A 21,073-nucleotide genomic window follows, 5' to 3' on the forward strand; every position below is an offset into this window, starting at 1 on the left:
CTGTGTTTGCAGTGTTGGTGTTGCTGGCCTGCACAAAATAAAGGCACATAAAATACTCCCCCCATGCTACAAATGCATTGGGAGAAAAGTAGTTTGAAATAGAAAACAATGAAGATTCTTCTAAAGCAGTAAAAGATGAGCTTCTGCAAGAGCTGAACCCTGTGACCATTACTGATACAGTCTCCTCTGCCTGACAAAATTTAGACTTTTAAGTAGTTTATCCTGGTAATGAGGATGTACTAAAGTTTAATTTTAAACACGAGAGTTCTTGCTTAAAACTGCTGTGTGAGAAGTGACAGAGATATAGTTATTAATTGCATTATACTCACAATATTTGAAGGTTGCCATGAGGTGGTGTCTGATGGAACTGACAACACGCTCAGGGAATTCAGACTCGTGCACTGAAAGGAAAAAGAACTAAACAGGAAAAAAAAAGACCTCAGCAGCTGGAGAAGCCTCTTTTACAGATTAAACACACCAGCCAGCAGTTAGAGCATGAGATACTTCACCTCAAAAATACAGACCCAAAAAACACACAGCAAAACCCAGAAACACAAACCCTGCCTTTTACAACCCTTTCCAGGGAGTTGCTTTAAGCCTGGCTGACTTGAAGTCTCTAAGGGACAACACTTACCAACTAAGCTGATGAAATTTAGCAAGTATTTACCAAATTTACCTTTTTTTTCCCCTGAAGGAAGGTGATTTAGCTTTGCTGAGTTTTGAGAGGAGCCATCTGTTCACCAATGCCAAGATAATGCCAGGACATGAGAGCCAGAAGTGAGACCTTGTGCTTGACTAGAACGTTCTTGTTCTAGTCTAGAACATTCTTGTTCTTGAGAGAGTCCTTTCTGTAGGTACCAGCACACAGAAAGACACCAAGTTTTACATGTTTTCCCCTGAAACAAAGTTGAGTTACTTAAAAATGACATTTTACATTTGAAAGATTTAATTAATAAAAACTTCAAACTTTTAAAACCATTGATGCTGTGACAGTGCAAACAGCATACAATTTATTGCTCAACTTCTGCATGGGTACATACATTAAGTACTTAAAAACCATTTTATACAGATTTTGTTTGTTGTTGTTGTTAAAGCTCATGTAACAGCTGGGTGAAAATACAATGATACCAACGCTAAAACACTCGGTAATAAATACAATGGAAATGATAAACTAAGAACTGTCAGTTTGTGGAGGAGTAATTACACTTGGATAAACTAATTACAACTACAGACAAAGCTCTGAGGATGTGGTAGAGCCAGGACTTACTACATAGTGTAAAGTTCAACCAGTGGCACCTGGTAATGGTGTGGTGCTGTTTCAAACCCAAAGCCATCAGAACATGCTACATCCAGCTGGAGGATGACAGAGAAGCAAAGCTTTGACTTCCATCAATGCAGCCAGTTCAAATGCACCAGAAGTTCAATACAGATGTAGTGTTGGAGACCAGCAATTTAAAAAAAAAAAAAAAAAGTGTGCTCTGGACTTTAGTACAACACAAAAAATTTTGGTACAAATAAATCAGTTTAGGGAAACTGAAACTATGTGCAAAAAAAAAAAATTAGAATACATACTGTACAAAGCACCATTACAAAACTCTTTACACCGAGAAATTAAATCCTCTGAAACTCAACTGTGTATATTTGAAATCTACAAAAGTCACTGTTCATAATTAAACATTCATCATGAAAAGCAACAGCATAAAACCATGATGTGACATCTCTCTAAAACAACTAAGACTGGATAAAGTAAAACCCAGTAAGAGGGACACATTGAAATAAATATTCACATTAATCATGGGGTGAAAGTCCAAGGTTAAAATGCAATATTAGGCTTAGCACCTTTTTTGAGGGGAAAGTAGCTGATGTGATCTTAAAACAAAATTTTGCAAAGGAATCGACCCTTTACCATTTTCAGATGAACATCTGACTGGGTGATGAGGTGCTTTAGTTAAAGCTCTCAGACTTTATGAAGGTAGAAAGGCACTCAAAATACTTGGTATATTCATCCTCATCTGTCAGCTATGGAAAGTCCAATGTAGATTTGTCTAGCTTTGCCTATAATATATTAAATTTAAAATATTTATCTGTGGCAGTTAAAAAAAATTCTCTGTGCCATAAGAAAACGTTTGGTAGAAAAACAGATGTACTGCTAAGGCTGCTGTGAAAATGAACGTAACCATCGGCTGGCCTCGGGTCTGTGTTCTGCAGAGCTCATCTCCTCCCTCCTCAGAAATGCTCTCATGACATCAGGGTGGCCATAACTCTGTCCAATAAACCCACCAGGCTCAGGGGCCAACAGGGAGCAGGATCCTGGGAGGGGTCAGGAGACAGGGCAGGGACAGAGCAGGGCTGAGCTGTCTGGCACAAATCCCCTGAGTCACCTCACAGGGCCCCGACTTCTCCCAAAAGCTGGAGCAAACCAGATCTTACATCTGCCATGATGTCTCTCCTGACCAGGGAGCGGCAAGAGCAGGGGAAAATAAAAACAAAACTCACTTCTACAACACTGGAGTGTCCTGGGAAGGGGAGTCACAGGAACCTGTGTCTGTAAAATGCCTGTCAGAAGTGACTCCATCACACCCCAGCACGTGCAGGGGGTGAGCAGAGGCTCTGGGAGGGTCTGGAGCTTGTTCCCAACCACAGGCAGAGTTGTGAGTGAGGAACACACCGGGCAACAACCACCTGCTTTGCTCTCCCAGGCCCCTGGACTGACACAGCAGCAGCTTCTCTGGTACCAGAATTACCTGGAAGTTGTGAATTAGGGAGCCCAACGTGGATGCAAAACCACCACCAGCCCTTCAACAGGAGTGCAAGAGTCCCTTGACATTAAAAAAAAGGTTCTGATCTATCTCAAACCTGGCTGTCAAACCAAGTCTCTTGGCTTTCTGTTCACATCCCTAAGTAGCCTCACCCTGCAGCCAGCCCGGAATGGGAAACAAGTCCCTCAGAACAACCCTGCCAGCAACAGCTGTACAAAAAAAATAATCCAATGAACATGTGGCTTTGGCTCACCAGATTCTCACCACAAGTCTACAAAAGCAGTCCCTTGCCCACTATTCTAATACACAACATCCAGCAGTAGTGCACTCACTGTGGCAGTCAGACTTGGCAGAACAAAACTGAGCTCAAGCTCCACAGAACAAACAGAAAATGAGCTGGTTCACTGTGACTTCCACTGCAAACATGGAACAGCTGCTTCCATCCCATCCCTTCAGCATTTCCAACACCTCTGACTTTCTTCTCATTGGCCGTGTAAAAATAGTGCAGGTTTGGTGATGAATTGTAACCTGAATTACGAAACCACAACGCTGATTGGGAAAAAACCCTCTGCTTATCCCAAATGTCCTCATGGCTGAGAGGAGAATGGCACCGTCTCTTGAGCAGCCTCCTTTATCCACACACCACGAGCAGGTCAGACAGATCTTAACTGAGAATTTCCAAACTAACATCAAAGTTCAGTTCCCTCTACTGGTAGTGCATTTTATTCCCCTTTGAAGAGATCAACCCATGTTATAATTCATATATATACTTACTTCCATCCCTACAATCAATAAATTATGTGCTCTAACAACCCCATTTCCGAAGCACATTACACGTATTTCAGTCAATACACCATTTTTCCTTAGTTGTAACTTAAACCCACGTGTCATGAGCAGCTGGACAAAGATTACAACGTGTTTTACCTGATAAATCTTTAGCATCAACAAATACAGAACATGATTTGGCTGCATTCAAACAAACTTTGGTTGACTGGACAGGGTGGGTTCTGAAAGGAACTGCCCAGAGGCTTCTGCTGGCAAAGCCCAGCAGCTCTTCAAGAGCTGAAAAATGCAGTGTTCCAATTTAAAGTCAAAAGCAACGAAAAATACTCTTGACAGACTCGTTAGAAAAAAGGCTGTTTTTAAAAAAAATCCAAACATCTACTGTTCATTAAAAAAGGTTATTCCACATGTTAACACCAGGACTGTACAAACACAGTCTGTGTCACTCCCACTAGAAATTCTGCTGGAGGAATCTGACAAGTGATATAAATAGGACCCCAAAACGTTCAGAATTCATGCTTGAAAAATATAAAAAACCCCCTTGTGGCAACATTTACCTTGAATTTACATTGCAGAATATAATGTTTTACTATAAGAAAATGCAGTTAACATGTAAGTGGCTTTAATTAAAAAGGTTAATGATTCTTTCAGCCAATTTTATGCAAAGTTAGAATAATCCAAAATATTTTTTTTTCCAAAAATAGCAGGTATAGATGCTGTTCAGTATCATACATTTAAAACAGGCTGAAACGTGACTTGTACCGACTGCTGAAGTTGTGTCTTGGTATCTGAGAATAGAAATCAGGTAGGCAAATATAATAGATTACCTCTTACAAAAATAGTAGTAGTCTTTAAGTATAGAATACTGCTTAACTGTTGAAATGTAGGAAAAGTCAGCATTCTGTATGTTCAAGATATTAGTTTTTAATAGCAGCTGAATGATCCTATGGCAGGAACCACAGAACCCATTTTCTTGAAATAAAAAATAATAATAAAAAAAAAATTAAAAAAAAAAAAATCCAAGGTTGTCCTTTCCCTCCCAGTGTCCTAGTGTAGAAAAGGGAAAGTTTCCTGTATTTCAAGCATTTCTTGAGTCTTGGCTGAGGGAAGGAAGGGCTGTCTGGCTGACAGGAGTATAAATAGAGTCTGGGAGAGGCTGGGAAGGGTCATTCCACAGCGAAGCCACAGGTCTCCTCGATGGCCGTGAGCAGCTTCTCGTAGAGCTTCTCGTAGCTCTCGTACGGGGGAATGTCGATCCTGTTGAAGCTGAGGGGGGAACAGACAGGATTCAGCTGCCTGAGCTCCAAAAACCACCTGCAAAGGTCTGTCCCACCTCAGCTAACTGCAAACAGGGGCAGCAGGGCCGAGCGAGGCCAACGCACCTCCAGCTCAACGCCAGCAAGTGGAGTTCTCTCTGCTGCCTCAGGGACAGTTTATGTCACAAAAGGAGGGGATGACAAAGGGAAAAAGAACTAAGACTGCTCAAAATAAACAGACAGCAGATTGGTCTGGATCTACTGATCACAAGAGAGACCTGACAAAGCCTTACCAGGTGTGAGCTTTCGGCAAATTGTTAGTGCTGGCATCGATCTGGTGGATTGTGAAGAGTCGTGGGCCTGCAGCACCTGGAATGCAGGAGAGGAGATCTCACTACTGGGAGGCACAACATGAAATGTCTTTGTGGCACTGCAGCAATAAGAAAGGAACTAGAACACTGAGAGAAGCTCTGCACAAAGAAAGGTGAAACCATTAACAGGCAGGAAAACTCCAAACAAACTCCCTCAGTGGTGTGGGACACTCTCCCCTCTGCCCAGACAGACAGCCCTGCAGTTATTTAAACCATGGAAAGATAAAGAACAAAGCACTGATAAGAAGAATAAATCAAATGTTTCACACTGTGCAATGCACAATTCTAAGTTTTTAATTTAACTTCTCTCACTCTTTGTAGACAACAAAACTTGCACAGCTGTACCTGTCCTTGTTTTACAAGAGGTCTTGAATATCACCCAATTCCACTGAAATTCCATAGAGGAGCCACAACACCAATTCCTCATAATTTTGTTCAATTTATCTGACCATTAGAGATCCCTTTAATCTCTCTGCTAAAGAAAGAAGACTGCAGCACAGCAATCCTTCACACTTGGTGTGCACTGGAGATGCCACAAAGGACAGGAGAGGTTACAAATGCCCCAACCTGAGCAGAACAGGAATCCTGGCCCGGGCAGACAGACATTAAAAATACAATTCACAGGGTCTGTGTTTCTCATGGGGACTCTGCTGTTAAATAAGAGTCTGAGCTTGTGCTGTGTGACTGCATTTCAGCCTAAAAGAAGACTGGTGGTATTATCTGGTCTGTTAGAAGCAGGAGGTGTTATCTGGTCCCAGAGCTGTGCAGGTGATGAGGGCTTGTAGAAGTCAGGAATTAAAAACCAGGCTTGTGGAACAACCCCAAGGAGAACCCCTGTAAGATCTCAGCTGCTCAGAACTCCTGCCAGAGAAGGAAGCGCAGAACTGAAACAAAAGAGCCATTTACACCTGAATAACAAGGTAACAGAAAGACACCCAAAAAAGGACCGTTTGTGATTGTAATCAGACCGTTAAAATCGCTCTGAAAAAGCGCCGTTGCAGCCCCCCAGCCCCGTTTGCAGCCGTGCCCGGTGTTACCTTGCAGTGCCTTGAAGCCCTGCAGGGGCACTCGGGAGGAGCCGGTCACGAACTGGAGCAGCCTCGCCCTCCTCTCCTCGTCGAAGAGCTCCACAGCTTTCCAGAACCATTTCACGATGTTGCTGTCTGGGGTACAGTGTTTTAACCTGGTATTTGCCTTCCAGTCATTAACATCAATTTTTCCCAGTCCGCAAATGATGAGCTGTAAATTTTAAAAGAGAATTATTAAGAGTATTTCACCACTGATCAGTATAAAAATGGGTTGGGAGGCAGCCAAATGATGAAGAACTGATTGGAAAAAGCTGGCAGATTTTATACCAAAGGCAAACCTCTCACTCATCTTAAGCAATGCAGAAATATAACTTTTTTGTTTTGGTTTTTTTTTTTTTAATTTTACCTTTGTACATAAACTATTTTTGAAACTGCCTCAATTCAAATTAAAAAAACACAAACAACCCAAACAGCCATTTCAAGCTTAAACAGAAGTGCCTTGGCCTGTCAGTTTAATAACAGAAGCATGGATTCTACCCCTGAATGAAAATGCAGGAATAATTCATATTTGAACTCAGTATTTCTTTCTGAGTGTAGCTCAGGGTGTAGTTTGGCTGGTGCCACTCTGGATCCCCAAAGGAATCTTGTTCCTGTGACAGCACACACGTGACACAGATCAGCCTTTCCTGACAGAGCCTTCAGTGCTCCTGGAGATCCACAGTGGATCAGGTTAAACTCAGCAGGGATGTGATTATAATTCTGAAGACATTTGCTTGTGACTAAGGACATTGGCCCTTCCCCTTTCTTATTCTGCAGCTGCAAAATGATTCTGGGTTAGGGGCATGGCTGGCTCACTGCTGGGAATGAGAATATTTGGGATAAAGGAGGAGCAATCACTGACATCCAGGAACAGAAGCACAAGTGAATAATTTACCTGTGGCCACTTTACATGGCAAAACCCTCAGCTCCACAGCTGGCAGACTGTAATGAGATTCCAGTTTAAAGCAAGCTTGGGATCTGTGGATTTGCCTTCAAAGGATATTGTTTAGATGCCAATCCTGATGTTTTGAAGCACATTTGTCTGTGACAGCACCTTTCCTTCTGCTGGATTTACAGGGCCAAACCTCAGCTCTGCCAACCCCCATGTGCCTGGCAGCAGTGAGGGCAGTGCAGGAAGGGCTGGGAGCAAGTGCTGGGAGGGGGGAGGCAGGGACAGACTGTTTTCCTGGCAGCACTGAATTAAATATCCCAAAACTGCACCGTGAGAACTCTGCACCAGAACTCTGCTGCAGCAGCAGAGGTCACTGCAGGGACCTGCACCTTCAGGAACACCCCACAGCTCTCAGGGAAGGACACACAGCCTCAGTGGCTGCCCGACCTGGTCACCCTTACACTGCCCCTGTTCCCTGTGGGAGCACACCTGGAGCCCCAGGAGCACTGGGATCACAGCTCTGGGTTCCTCAGGCTCCAAGTGCCTCAGGCTCTCACTTGTTACACTTGACGACACAAGACAACATCGTGCACTGACCTCCAACTCCTTCTCATCAAATGTCTTCAGCAGATGTTGTGGGATTACTTCATTAAATCCCTTCTGGAGCGCCAGGAACTGAGCTTCAATTCCTCGTAAAAACCTCCAGTTCACATAAAGTCTGTGAAAAAGTGCAAATTGGGTTGGGGGAAGATGTTTCACATCCAATAAACCTGCAACTTATCCAGCCCCAAAAAACCTGGCCTCGCTGACAGGATCACACACTCCAGCACTGCCCAACCCCTCAGGAAAAACCAACACCACCACCTATTACTGCAACAAGTAAAATTCCTCCCCACCGCAGGAAATATAAAAAAAACCAAACCAGGAGAAAGCCCCTGCTGTACCTGACATATTCCTTTTTGTTCTCCTCTGTGACGGGGATGCTCTTCCCGTTGGGTTTGAGCTCGTGCTGGATGATCTCCCCGTAGGCGTTGTGCTCCACACAGAACGTGTGGTCCAGCACTCCCGTGATGTCGTTCTCACTGGGGGGAAGGAACGAGCACAGGACTGAGTGAACACACGTCCTGCAAATGTATCACAGCCATAATCCACCTGACAGAAGCACAATCTCATTTTTCAATGCCATTTCAAAGCGCTGCATGGAAGCAAAAGGGGAATGTGCAGTTTTCATGTCTTGCATTTTAAAACCGTTATCAGAGTTTCAATGTTATATTTTAATAACATGTTATTCAGTGTTATATTTTAATAACATGTTACTGTTAATAAAATATAACATTTTATAATGGTAAAATTAATAATAGGCAACATTAATAAATTAAAATTTATCAACTCTCCTCCTGCCCCCCGAATTTGAATGCCTTGATCATTTTTGTCCTTAAAGAAGCTGAATTGTGCAAGACAGATATTTCTTAAGTCTGCCTGAGCAAGATATTAAAACACACTTCATTTCCACTGGATTTAAGACCATGATCACATAACTGAGAAAGCATTCCAACATCCTGAGGGTCACTACAGAGTACATACAGTATCCAGACTAAGCTGTTGTGAAGATCAGGATCAACCAATTCCATGTCATCCAAAGTGATTGGCTTCCCAAGCAACTGCTTGTAGAAAGGCAAGGTGAAGCCCCCGTCGATGTAGTGCCCGTGGAACACAGCCATGCCCATGATCCGGCCCACGAAGTGGAAATAGGACAAGTGCTCCTGGAAGGGACAGGAGGGACAAAGTCAGACCTCCAGCTCATGGCTGCTGAGCAGGAGGTAAAATTTCAATAAAAAAAAAAAAAAAAAAAAAAAAAAAAACACTCCAAACCCAACCCAGAGCGTTTGGTTTTGTTTTCACACACATCCTGCTCCCAGTCCAGAAGTCAGACCAGCAAGAATCAAAACAGACTTCATTTCTCCCAAAGGAAACATAAATCGACATCTTACGGAAAATTAGGAACAGATTTGAGAAGTGTCTTTGATCACTACTGAATTATCATGTAATTGCACAAATCCAGTGTCCAGCAACACCAGTGTCAGAATTTGGCTCCTGAGCCTGGAAGCCTCTGCAGATGTGTTTAATTCAGTCCCAAAGCCCTCAGCCCAGGACAGGCCCCGCCGTACCGGGTTGACGGCGGAGTCGGGGTTGATTTGCAGGGTATAAATATCATCTCGGGAATACTGGAAGAGCCCATAATATGGATTCAACATCTCATGGGACAACAGGTAGAGCCACTCCCTGGAGAAAAGAAAACAATTTATTGGTACTTTGTATACAAATGCATTCCTACACTGAGAATCTCTGCAACAGAGTCTGACTCTTTTCATCTTAAACATAAATGTGCAGGAAGTTATCTCTGAACACGCTGAGATTAGGCTGAAATCAGAATTATTTTTACTGGCTCAGTAACCACACAACACCTGACAGCTGATGGATTTGCCAGCTTTCCAAGATTTTTCTCCAGGTTACTTATTTCCAAGAGTTTCCGACTGTGATTCTCCTTCATCCATTACACACCAAGACAAGACACCACGTATTCACTTGACCATATTACACAGATTTTTAGAATCAAACCCTTTAATATAAACCACCTTTAGGTAATGAATATATTTAGTTCAAGTTTTAGTTACATAATCACAAATCAATAAATAATGGTCTGAGAATTGGGAATGTCACTTTTTATAAGTGAAAAGTAACCTCAGACTATTGACAGACTATCACCCACCAACTGCTGGTTTTTAACATCTTGCTTCAAACTGCAGCAATGATTTGCAAGAAAACCTATTTTTTGGTTAAATTTGTTCCACAAACCTGAACATTTAGTGGTATAAATTCTCAGGCACCCAAACTTTACTAACCAAAGACAGTAATTTCAACAGATACCAAAACCTGTGTCACAGATGTCTGATGTGATCTGTAACTTGTGTTTTGATTTATTTCCAATAAATCAGTGCTTTTTTGATGCAGTTTTTCTTTTAAAAGACTATCTAAAGCTATATATTCCTTTGAAATACAATCTGTTGCAGAAATAAATATAAATAAGGATAATGTCAAAGAACCAGGGCTGACACCAGGCTGGTTTAGGGTTCAAAGCACAGGGGTTGTCAGAGGGGTTGGGGTGCAGGGAAGAGACAGAGGAGTGACTTTACCTGGCAACTCCTCCATAATCAAGGCCTTCCTCCCCACGGAATTTGATCATTAATCGTTTCCACAGGTCTTTTGGCCTCATCTTCATGACTTGCCTGTAGGACTCCTGTAAACACACAACACTTCCTTTCATTAAACTGCTCCTTACAGGCTGGAAGCTACTGCTGTGTATTGGAAGTGAAGGGAGTCTCAGGATCAGTCTGAAAGGGATACTGTTAAAGGGGACACTATTTTCCTAAATACCAACCAGTTTCTCAAATCACAGGCTGTTACTTCATTTTCTAAAAATGTGATAACATTGGACAGTGTAATTTTCAAATAAAACAGAGAGATGAGAAGATCCACCCCCTGTTCAGTATCCAGAGGTGAACAGTGGGCAGAACATTCCCTCTCTCATTCTCATGGAACTCATAAAAAAATTAAAATCTGTGTCAGTAAACTCCTTTTGTTTTGCATAAAGGCTTGTAATTTTTGCAGTCTGAAAAGTAACAGAGGAGCTTCTCCTCTGGGCATAACACACGTGCCAACCATCAGGAAGCACCTTAAGAACAGCAATGCCATCCCAGTAAATACACAGTTACTCCTCTATCAGTAAGAGCTCACCAAGAAAACACAGAAACAAAGCTGAAAGGCAGAACAAATGCTCATTTTTAAAAAGGAATTAAACAATAAAAAAAGCTGAGTTCTTATTTATATCCAGTATCAGCTCCAACCTCTGGCTCTGCAGGACAGGAGAGGCAGGTGGGTGTGCTGGGACCCAACACATTGGACTGAACAAGAACACAAAATTCCCAGTGCTGTCCCCTTCCCTCCCTTGCTTTTTCAGTTGCTTATGAACTGGTCTGACTGTCTCCAAAGGGAAGACCAACACAAATCCTTCTTGGCTGTGAAAAACTGTGACAACACAGAGGGGTGATCAAGTCTGTGGGTGGGGTAAAAATGCAACAGGGATGGGTGGGATAGGTGAAAGTTCTCAAAAGGACAAACTGTTCTCCAGGAAAGGCCAATGAATTATAACTGTGTTTAATCAAGACAACAGAAATGATTCTGCTGAATAATGCCCCAAACCCAGAATGCAGATATCCCACAGTGGGCACCTCTGGCCATTCAGATGCCCATACAGTTCATATAACTGGTCTGATTCTGGAGAAAACAACAAAAAGGAAAAAAAAAATCAACTAGAATTGAGATTGATACTAAGTAATCCAAAGGCTGAAGAGGAATCCTATTAAACAGTAATTTTACCTCAGTTACCATATATCACAGAGCACTAATAACTGTTTGGTGCTCAATTTGTAACATCCCCTCTGGAACAGACATACATCCAAGGAAGAAGTGAGGCAGGATCTTCAGACCCATGAAGTGCCTGAACTCCTTCCTCAGTCCCTGCCACAGGCCCTGCATCTTCAGCCACAGAGAAAGCACCCCATGGTTTTCTTCTTCTCCATAGGGTAAATACATACTTTGTAGACCAATGCATTCCTACACTGAGAATCTCTGCAATGGAGTCTCATTTTTTTAATCTTAAATACAAGTTTAAGTGAAGTTAGTTTAAGTGAAGGAAGTTATCTCTGAACATGCTGAGATAAGGCTGAAATCAGAGTAGTTTTTTACTGGCTCAGTAACCACACATAGCACATGACAGCTGACAGATTTCCCAGATTTCCAAGATTTTTCTCCAGGTGCCCTATTTAATCTTAAATTTACTTTAATTACACAACCCACATCCCCTAGAAATGCTTCCTCTTTCATAAAATTCCAGCTTCAACTGCAGCCTTCGAGATTCCACTCCAGCGAACGCTACGAACGACCCTCCCGCCCTTCCCTCAGCGGTAAGAAAGGGGCCAAAAACCTCCAGTTACCTCAAAAATCTCCTCCCTGGAGACCTCGATGCGACAGTGCCCAGCCTGGGGCTGCTGCTGGGACAGCTCCTGCCTCAGGATCTTCAGCTTCTGCACCAGGTCCCGCTTGTAGCGCGGCACCGTCAGGCACTCGGCCTCGTCCGGGAGCTGGCACAGGGACACCACCTGCTGCTGCTGCTGGTGCTGCTGGTCCTTCAGCTGGTTCTGCCGGCTGCAAACACACACACACTGGCTGCACACACTCAGTTCATGCCCCTCTCCTCTCAGAGGGCAAGCTTTGTATCTGAACACTTTCAATTTACTGCGATTGTTACGGTGATTGCACTAAAAACGTCCGCCCAGGCCAGTAAAGGATCAATTCAGAGAGATTTTATCCTGACTGAAGACGTGTAGTTCTGTCTTTCTTGGCAAGTATCTGTTGTTTTTAGGGCTTGTTATTTCTCTTAGTGCTACTCTGCAAAGTATGTAAAAGGTTACAGCCCAGACAATAAGGTATTATCCATACAATTTTACTACTGAGCTGCTGACACCGAATTTCTCAGATACCATTTCCATATTTCCTTTGCGTGTTTTCCCTCCCTCCATTTTAAAATTCAGGGATCTGCCAAACACTCTGCCTCTAATCTCCAGTCAATACCATAGTCTGTTTTACATGGCTTGTCTGGAAAAGAGTAAGCTTACAAAAAGATGTTTGTACTGGCAGCTTGGCAAGGACCTTGTCCCTTGTACCTGGCCTAGTCTGGACCACAGGAATGTGGGAGTTCACATGGAACTAATTGGCACAGATAAACAAGTATTTTTACTAGCAATTCGAAGAGATTTTGTAAATCTGTCTTCTTACTAGGAAAAGTAAATGGATCATGTTGCAGAGATGTGCTCTCTGTGTCTTGCACACAGTGAGTGGATATTTTTACAGTTTTTAGTATGGCATTCATAAACAACACAGGATAAAAACTCTATTCTCCTTAAACCACGAGAAGAATATCTCTGTGTGGAGCACATTAGAATATCCTAAATTTACTGCATAAATAAGAAATGCTACAATTCAGAATGCTCTCCAGTGGAACTTTTTTTTTTTCAACAGAGACTAAAAAATATTAGAGGGAATCAAACAGTTTGAATATATTTTATAATTTCAGCCTACTGTCTGTTTTGAAACAAGGTTTAGCTGAAAACTCTCCTGGCCAACCAAAATTCACCTCCATCTTAGCAATAATAACACCTCTTTAATCCTGGGCTCTCAGGAGGGAACAATACACTGAAATCCTACTTTGTTACCATGTCCTGGGATGCAGAACTTCCAAAGTCAGCTCAGTGTTGTTATTTTCAGTGTTCTGTTTGCCTCTGGTGTTGTTTCTTTACATAAGGCTACCTCAACTTTATTTGCAAGCTGAACACATTGGTCTTAACAATGAACTACACTTATTTTAAATTTTATTTCCTGAAAAACCAAGTCATTACAATAATTTAGAGACACACACTTGCTGTGGTTCCAGACTGTGGCTCTGTGTCATTTGTGCATGGCAATGTTCACTTGGAATTAGGTTTAAATATGAATCTCATTTAAACTGTATTTACTTGATAGGCAAATTAAAGCCAAATCTTTATTCTCTGTTCTGAACTTTCTAATTCCATAGGGAGGAATATGGGAAAATATTCCTTGGATGTGGCTACCAGAGAAGGTCATATTTCTATCCTAAAGTGAGCATCATCCCTGCTGCCTTTAAGAGTAAAAAGACACAGTCCCCCAAGTACAAAGCCAGTCAGTCTTAAAGGAAATCTAATCTCTGAAATGAGCATAAATTTAGGATTTATGGATCAAATTAAACCATTATGTTTCTCCTCCTAGTACTTCCCAAAATAAGGAAATACAAGGAGGAGAAAAATAAAATGCCATCCTTCATATTAGACTACAAATAATTAGTGCAGTATTAGCTAAACAATCTGCAGTGCTTAAAGTCATTAAACCTCATTTCTCAGTTTGTTTGCACAGCTGAATGACTTTGCTTGATTCCATACAGTGCTTTAAGGATACAACTAAATACTTTTCAGGTGCCACAACTATCAAAATCTATCACAAACTCTCTCGGTCCATATTTTAAAACACAACTGGTAAAACAGAACAAGTTTGATTGTTTTCATAACTTACAATGTCATCCCTGGAGGAACAAAGGGCTTTACTCAGCTCAGTAGAAAAGTCGGTATCACTGAGGGTAAACTTTTCCTCATGCCTTTGAACCTAAAACACCATCCCACCCAAGTACTACATTATTTCTTAAAAAATTTACAAAATGTCAGGCCCAAGGCAAATTCCTTTTGTTGTTGTTGTTTTTTTTTTTTTTTAAAGAACAAACAAGGAGGTGGGTTTAAGGCAGGGGAAGCTTTCACATATCCTGTTTGGTGCAATAAAAGAATAAACACCCGAGATGATTTATCAGGCAGCAACTTGGCTGATGACAACGATGGGTGAGTTTCTGAAATCCTCCTCTAATGAAAGACAGATGGACAAATGAAAAGACTTCAGCACACTGCAGGAGCACTTAAAGTTTAAATAAATGCAAAATGGTTCTGTGAGTCTGGAAATCAGAAGTCAAATTGGATTTTCCAGATGACAAAGGCAGCTCTGTGTCCGTCCTCCACCATCCAGGTACAACTGGCCACTGTGACCCTTCTGTCATTTCCCAATGAACCTGCCTGTGAAGTTTGTCAAAGACAGCCCAGCTGGCTGAATTTTCTACAGTTTAAGAAGAGCACTGTTGTAGCTAAGAGGGTCTGAAGATTTCTTCAAGTAAAATATCTAAATCTGAATTGATTTAAGGAACTTTTCTACGTTTCAAACATGAACATGCTCCTCCAGTGGTAAGTTTTTTCCAAGATAACGTTCATTTCAAACCACCAGTCCGGATTAAGCTTAAATTAGTAGTGATTTCTTTGTTCTCAATTAAAAAAAAATTGCCAGAGTGGCTGGATGATGGAAGCTTACTGAAGTCCTGTAACATACACATACATAACCACTGATTTCTCTAAACAAAAATATGTATTTGTCAATATTTAGACTCTGTCTAAATGGGAAGTCCAAGTGTATATTGGGCAAAGGCCAGACAGCTTTTGTGTAATGCATAAAGGACATGTTGACTCCTGGATATTACTTTCCATTCCTCGGTTTTGTCTTTTCAGTGCCTGTTGCCATTATTCTTTCCTTCAGCTTTTCTTGCCAATGATTCACTTCCTTAAAGGACTATTCCTCCTACTTACTCCTTGCCCAGGGCTTTCCCCGTAACCAGCTCTTCATTGTTTCTTCCACTTAACACCCACTCAACACTTTACAGGTGTTTCCCAGGAGTATTAAAAGGTGTCAGCAGGAGAAACAAAAGAGTCAAAACTCCCAAATAGCTTGGCCAAGCCGATAGCCACGTCTGGGCAAAAAGAAAAGAGAAGTGTTTGTTTCTTTTTGGTTTCCATTTTTAGTAGAAAATCCCCACTGTGTAACGAGTGCCCAGGGAATAAAACAAGAGCCAGAATTCTTTTTGAGTTTCCCCTTCTCTTTTGAAAACTGAGATATGAAAACGTGATATCGAACCACTAAGGCAGAAAAAATGCGCTGCCTATTCTATTTTATTCTTTTCTTAAAAAACCCGATTTAAATTGTTGGGGTTTTATTTTGAGAGCATCTCAACTAGGCCTGCTCTGAATCTGAAGGGAGGAGCTGAATTATTCCTCCTTTATTCCAGGAGGATGGTTGGGCAGTTGTGCACCAAGTCATCGGTATTTCACACCACCGGCTCACATGCAACTTCATATTTTAAAACAAGTTCTCCACAACTGAAATAGAATGAAGAATAAAGAAAACAAAGTGTCCCGCTTGCTGTTAGGAAAAAAAGAAATCCACGGGCCAATGTTTCCAACGGGACTTGCTTCCCTCCCCCTCTGCATCACACCAGCCACATTCCTGCCTGAATGCTCCTTGAGATTTGTTTTCAAGAGCAACCAAACTGGTCTTTGCTGTGGAAGAACACTCCTTAAATCGCCCGGAACGGCAGAATGAATCCTGACATAAACCCGGCACCCCTCAGTGTCACCTTCTTCTCTCCATTGCACTCAACACGTGCAGAGACTTTAGACTGAGTTTAAGACCTGAGACTCACTTTAAGACCAAGTGCAGGTTCGCAGAGAGCCGCGGGTCTGTGAACTGCGTCGTCCTGTTGTTATGGTCAACAAAATAAACTCTGCCTGTGGCTGTATTTCGGATCTCCCATCCAGGAGGCAGTGGACCAAGCTCCTCACAATTGATGTTGCTAAGATCCCTGTGAAAACAAATATAAAATGAAAAATACCTCAGCAATTGGCCTCCGAGCCAAACAAGCGTAAATGTAACAGAACAATTCCATGAAGTCTGAGAAAATGTATTGTTTCAGAAACTTGAGCTGTTCAGCTGGAATCTCTACTCCCAAGGTGCAAGCCCACCACAGCAAAAACACACGCCCCAGAACACGTGCCGTGGGGAAAAAAGTCCTTATCAAATAACCCTCATTTTTACAAACCAACTTCAGCTGTTAAATTAATACAGGCTTCAAACAAAAATAAAGACCATTGCCATATTTGTCAAAATGGAATTGCAGTTCTGCACCAGTTCTGACAAGAAAGCATTTTTAAAACAACATTAGTCACGTAAGGAACTGTGAATCACACTTTATAATAAACTCCTACAAAACAAAACTATATTTCTGTAGAGTTACAGTTTCCATGAAGAATTACACATGGGATGGGTCTCTATGGCACTGGCAATTTTGCCCCCAGACCCCAAGTGCTGGCGGGAAGCAAACAGCTCTCTAACAAAGTATTTCAAATCAAGTATTATCTGAACAGTGACTCAGCTCTGCCCCAAGCAATGCAGAGGTGGCTCAGTAGGTCTCAAGAAAAATTCTGCTGAAATTAGAAAGACGCAGATTCATTCCAGAGCTTCACTGAAAAGAAATACTGGTCTCCAAAAATGTCCACTCACTGATTATTCATGGACATAATTCACACCTCAGATCCCTCACACTGTCCAGGGCAGCTCTTTCTAAAGGTTCAGCTCTCCCAGTGTCCTGGGAGTTGAGGGAGGAAACAGCCAAGGGACAGAATGGCTAAAAAGGTGCCACCTGCAGGGATTCCAGAGACTGGAAAGTCACTAATGGAAACATTAGCTCTGGGACTGAACTCCTGCTGCTATTCCCCATAAACACACTGCTGCTGGACCACAGGGCTCATTTTTGTTGACTACATGACTGTGGCTATTAGCATAAAAATACAATATTCCCCAGAAATGACATCAATTCCACCCTCATGCAAACAGCCAAATTTTGTTCTCAGACACGCTCACGCAGTTTGTGCTGCCACACCTCAGGGCAGAGCTAACTTAGGCTGCACACAGAACTATCACACCCCAGACTTAAGGATTACTCTTCAAATATTTTTTTCCAGCGCCTGGTTTTGGATAATACACAAGCCATGGGCTTCCTAAGGCACAACTGCAGCCTCAGGTCTGCAGGTAACACATCAAAGCAAGGGATAGTCTCCTAACACAGAAACAGGAACAAAAGACTAATTCCAAACACAATGAAGTTGTGGCCATGAGGCATTTCATCCTTCCTGGGACACCCATTTCCATGGGAAGGAACATCAGCAATTGTCAAAGTTACTGCAGTTCTCACAGATGCCAGCACTGGCTGCCAGTTTTAAACCACACACATCTCACACCACCATCCACAGGCTTTAAGAGCCAAGTGTTTTCAACAGGATTTCTTGGTTATATAAAGAACAATCAGAAGCTATCAATAATTTCCATTATTATCCTTTCAAACATGAGAAATAATCCCGTGCACAGTAATGACCAATGTGTACATGTGTATCATGTAAATAAGGACATTAAATAAAAAAGACTTCATATTTATCTTCTCCCAAGTGTTGAGAGAGCTGCAACAGGAATAGCAGTTTGACTGTTCCAATCCAACCCAGTTTTCACTGAAGTATCTCAATAAAACTTCTTTTGGAAGTGTTCAGATTCTACCTATTGTTTCATTATTTTGCAGAGTATTAAAATCTGGACTTGGCTCTAATTCACATGCAATATCTAGAATCAGTGAACTATACCTGTTTTCAAAACACCACAGTAATTTCTTTCTTCATTTTCCATCTTTCATTAAAATAACAACTTGAAGAACCAAGGAAGAGACATTAATTGATTTTGATGAATGACTTGTTAAAATGACATATTAAGGGCCAAGAATCAGAAATATAATATTAGACAGAGGAGAGCAATGATTTTTATGTGAAACCTTAGGGGTACTTCTATCATTTCTTACCTGGGTACTCTTGGATCGTGCCACGTGCTGACACCAGTCTGAGTATGCAGAAAATAGACCTGACCTTGCTGAGTTGTCCTTTGTTCTGTGAAGTCAAGCCAAATTAATAAATGTAAGAACAAAAATACAACATGAAAACTAATGAATTAATCAATGCAAGAACAAAAACATGCAGTATGAAAGCTCACAAAGACCAATTTCCCTAAACTGAGGAATCAAAAGGATCTCGCGTATGAGGAGAAGACTCGTCCCATTTTCCCAGTTTCTGGAGACCCCCCCACATTAAAGAATTCTGATTTTCATACCATATCCTTCAGGTAGATCAGGAGGAGTGTGCAAGTGTGTCCTGCTCATGTAGTTCCTGTGCCTCTGGGACCGGACCCTCCTCTCAGCCAGCCGAGGGTCCGCCGCCTGCCCGCAGGTCGCGCCGTTGGTGCCCGTGATCGGAGTGTTCTCGTCCACAAAGCAGCTCAGGGGCCTGCCCGGGCTGGAGTACTCGGATGCTGGCCTGGGGAAAAGGGGAACATTGCACCCTGACTGGATGTGGGCCACGGGACAAACCTGGTGGCAGCTTCACCTCAAGGCTCTCGGGAAAGCTCTGCGGGAGCCGCTGCCTCGCCGAGCAGGACACCTGGACTGGAGCAAAGCTGCTGTTCTGGGCTCACCAGAGCAATCACTGAGAATCACAGAATGTGCTGAGCTGCAAGGACCCACAAAGACCATCCAGTCCAACTCCTGGCCCTGCACAGGCCCATCCCCAGGAGTCACATCTGTGTCCCAGAGGTTCATTCAAACCCTCCTGGAGCTCTGGCACCTTGGGGCTGTGCCCACTGCCCTGGGGAGCCTGGTCAGTGCCCAAACAACTCTGGGGGAAGAACCTTTGCCTGAGATCCAACCTGACCCTGCCCTGACACAGCTCCAGCCATTCCCTGGGGTCCTGTCCCTGTCCCCACAGAGCAGAGCTCAGGGCCTGCCCCTCCTCTTCCCTCACAAGGAAGCTGTAACTGCAATGAGGTCTCCCCTCAATCTCCTCTTCACCCCCAAACTTTCTCACCTTGCCTTCATATGCCTCAGGAAGTGACCAGGCCTTGTTATTCCTTCCAGTTTTTAAGGAAGGTTATTAGAAGAGGATGCTGAAAAAGGGCTAAGCAAGAGAAAAAGCTGTTGCTCTTGAGAGCTCGACTGCAAGAGGGAACATTGAACTGTGTGATTTCATCTCTCAGTGCTGCTCCCAAAAGGATTTAAAATGGGTTAAAGGGGGATTGACAAGGTCACTTGAAATCCCCAAAACAAATTATACATTTTACATTTGTTTCTCCACTGTTAATGTGTCTGGAGCTTAGAGCAGGTATTTTAACATACCAGGAAAAATAAAAATAGGTAAATTAAAAGGCTGTTCAATCCCTTCACTCCAAAACTGCATGAGAGCTGGCAGTGTTAACAGTACAGATTATTTTAAGTCAAACATATCCATGCAGAGACCAGAGTAACACTGAGAATGGAAAAGACACTGCAGGCAACAGAGAGTCTGCAGAAGAGTCTGAAAAATCTGCAATGACACTGCCTGCAATTCAGGTAACAGCAGAAGTGGTTTGAGGAACAGCTTCACAACACTGAGGAACAACACACATCTACAGTTATCAAAAAAGGTGACTGAAATGATTTTGAAACATGCTCTGTAACAATCAGCTCTACTAACTATTCTGGGTTACATGGTCATGGCATGGACAGAGGCAAATGTCTCACAGCTACTCATGATCTCATTTCTTCAAGAAAACCAAAATGCTCTGCTATTAGAGGAGGAAAAAAAATCAACTCTGAATGATCTTGTGAGTTAACTATTAGGCAGACTGAAGGAGTAGGATGCTAAAGAAGGAAAGCACAACCTTGTGCAGAGTGACTTGGAGGAATGGCCAATACCCCTGCTAGAGCCACCTGGAATCACCAGTGCCCAGCAAGCAAAACTCATCCCAGCCTCAGTCTCCCAGAAAATCCCTCACCGTGTCGGTCGCTCCCACTGAGTTGTCCGTGTGATGTGATTTAAGTACTGGATCCTTCCAGAAGCAGTTCTCCGCTCCTCCCACCTGCAATCCAGGCACGGAGAGATAAGGCAATGAGTGGTATTTCCAGGAAACCAGGGCACAAAATGTTTCCAACACAAATGCCAACTCAGGAAGACTTGCACCGTTATGAATCACGGTGGCTGAACAAGGTAACAGGAAACAACTGAAAGCTGAACTCAGAAATGATTTAACATATTCTTCCCTTGGAACCAGGCACATCATTAACAATATCACACCTTCATGTTCCATAACTGCTTGAGTTCTAATTAAATCCAAATAGCCACATAAAGAAACTTCTTGAAAACAGCATGTTTAATAATGCATTTAAGTTGTTTTGACCACTGACTCTAACAAGTGCTTTCACAGCATCTTCACGCACCACTTGCTTTCATTAAAAGGTCAGCTTCAAATAATGTGACTTTTTAATTATTATTAATTTTGCACTCCAAAACACATGAGACTGTACAGGAAGCTTTGCAGTCAC

General features: G+C 42.4%; 1 protein-coding gene across 2 annotated transcripts in view; it reads right to left on the minus strand.

The window, feature by feature from the left end:
- Window positions 1-967: 967 nt before the first annotated feature.
- The window catches only part of SMURF2 (SMAD specific E3 ubiquitin protein ligase 2), a 38,698-nt gene continuing 18,592 nt past the window's right edge, over window positions 968-21,073 (minus strand). For both annotated transcript variants that reach the window (XM_008921885.4, XM_029960141.1), the window contains 13 exons: window positions 20,527-20,610; window positions 18,832-19,034; window positions 18,527-18,611; window positions 16,328-16,486; window positions 12,183-12,393; window positions 10,323-10,426; window positions 9,297-9,411; window positions 8,713-8,891; window positions 8,073-8,210; window positions 7,726-7,846; window positions 6,207-6,408; window positions 5,092-5,167; window positions 968-4,808 (listed from right to left, as the gene is read on the minus strand). In XM_008921885.4, the coding sequence (XP_008920133.2) occupies window positions 4,709-4,808; window positions 5,092-5,167; window positions 6,207-6,408; window positions 7,726-7,846; window positions 8,073-8,210; window positions 8,713-8,891; window positions 9,297-9,411; window positions 10,323-10,426; window positions 12,183-12,393; window positions 16,328-16,486; window positions 18,527-18,611; window positions 18,832-19,034; window positions 20,527-20,610 (1,777 nt within the window). In that variant the 3' untranslated portion in view covers window positions 968-4,708. The remainder of the gene's footprint in view (window positions 4,809-5,091; window positions 5,168-6,206; window positions 6,409-7,725; window positions 7,847-8,072; window positions 8,211-8,712; window positions 8,892-9,296; window positions 9,412-10,322; window positions 10,427-12,182; window positions 12,394-16,327; window positions 16,487-18,526; window positions 18,612-18,831; window positions 19,035-20,526; window positions 20,611-21,073) is intronic.

This window comes from Manacus vitellinus, unplaced genomic scaffold, assembly GCF_001715985.3.
Source record: "Manacus vitellinus isolate BGI_N305 unplaced genomic scaffold, ASM171598v3 scaffold_24_pilon, whole genome shotgun sequence".
Taxonomy (NCBI): domain Eukaryota; kingdom Metazoa; phylum Chordata; class Aves; order Passeriformes; family Pipridae; genus Manacus; species Manacus vitellinus.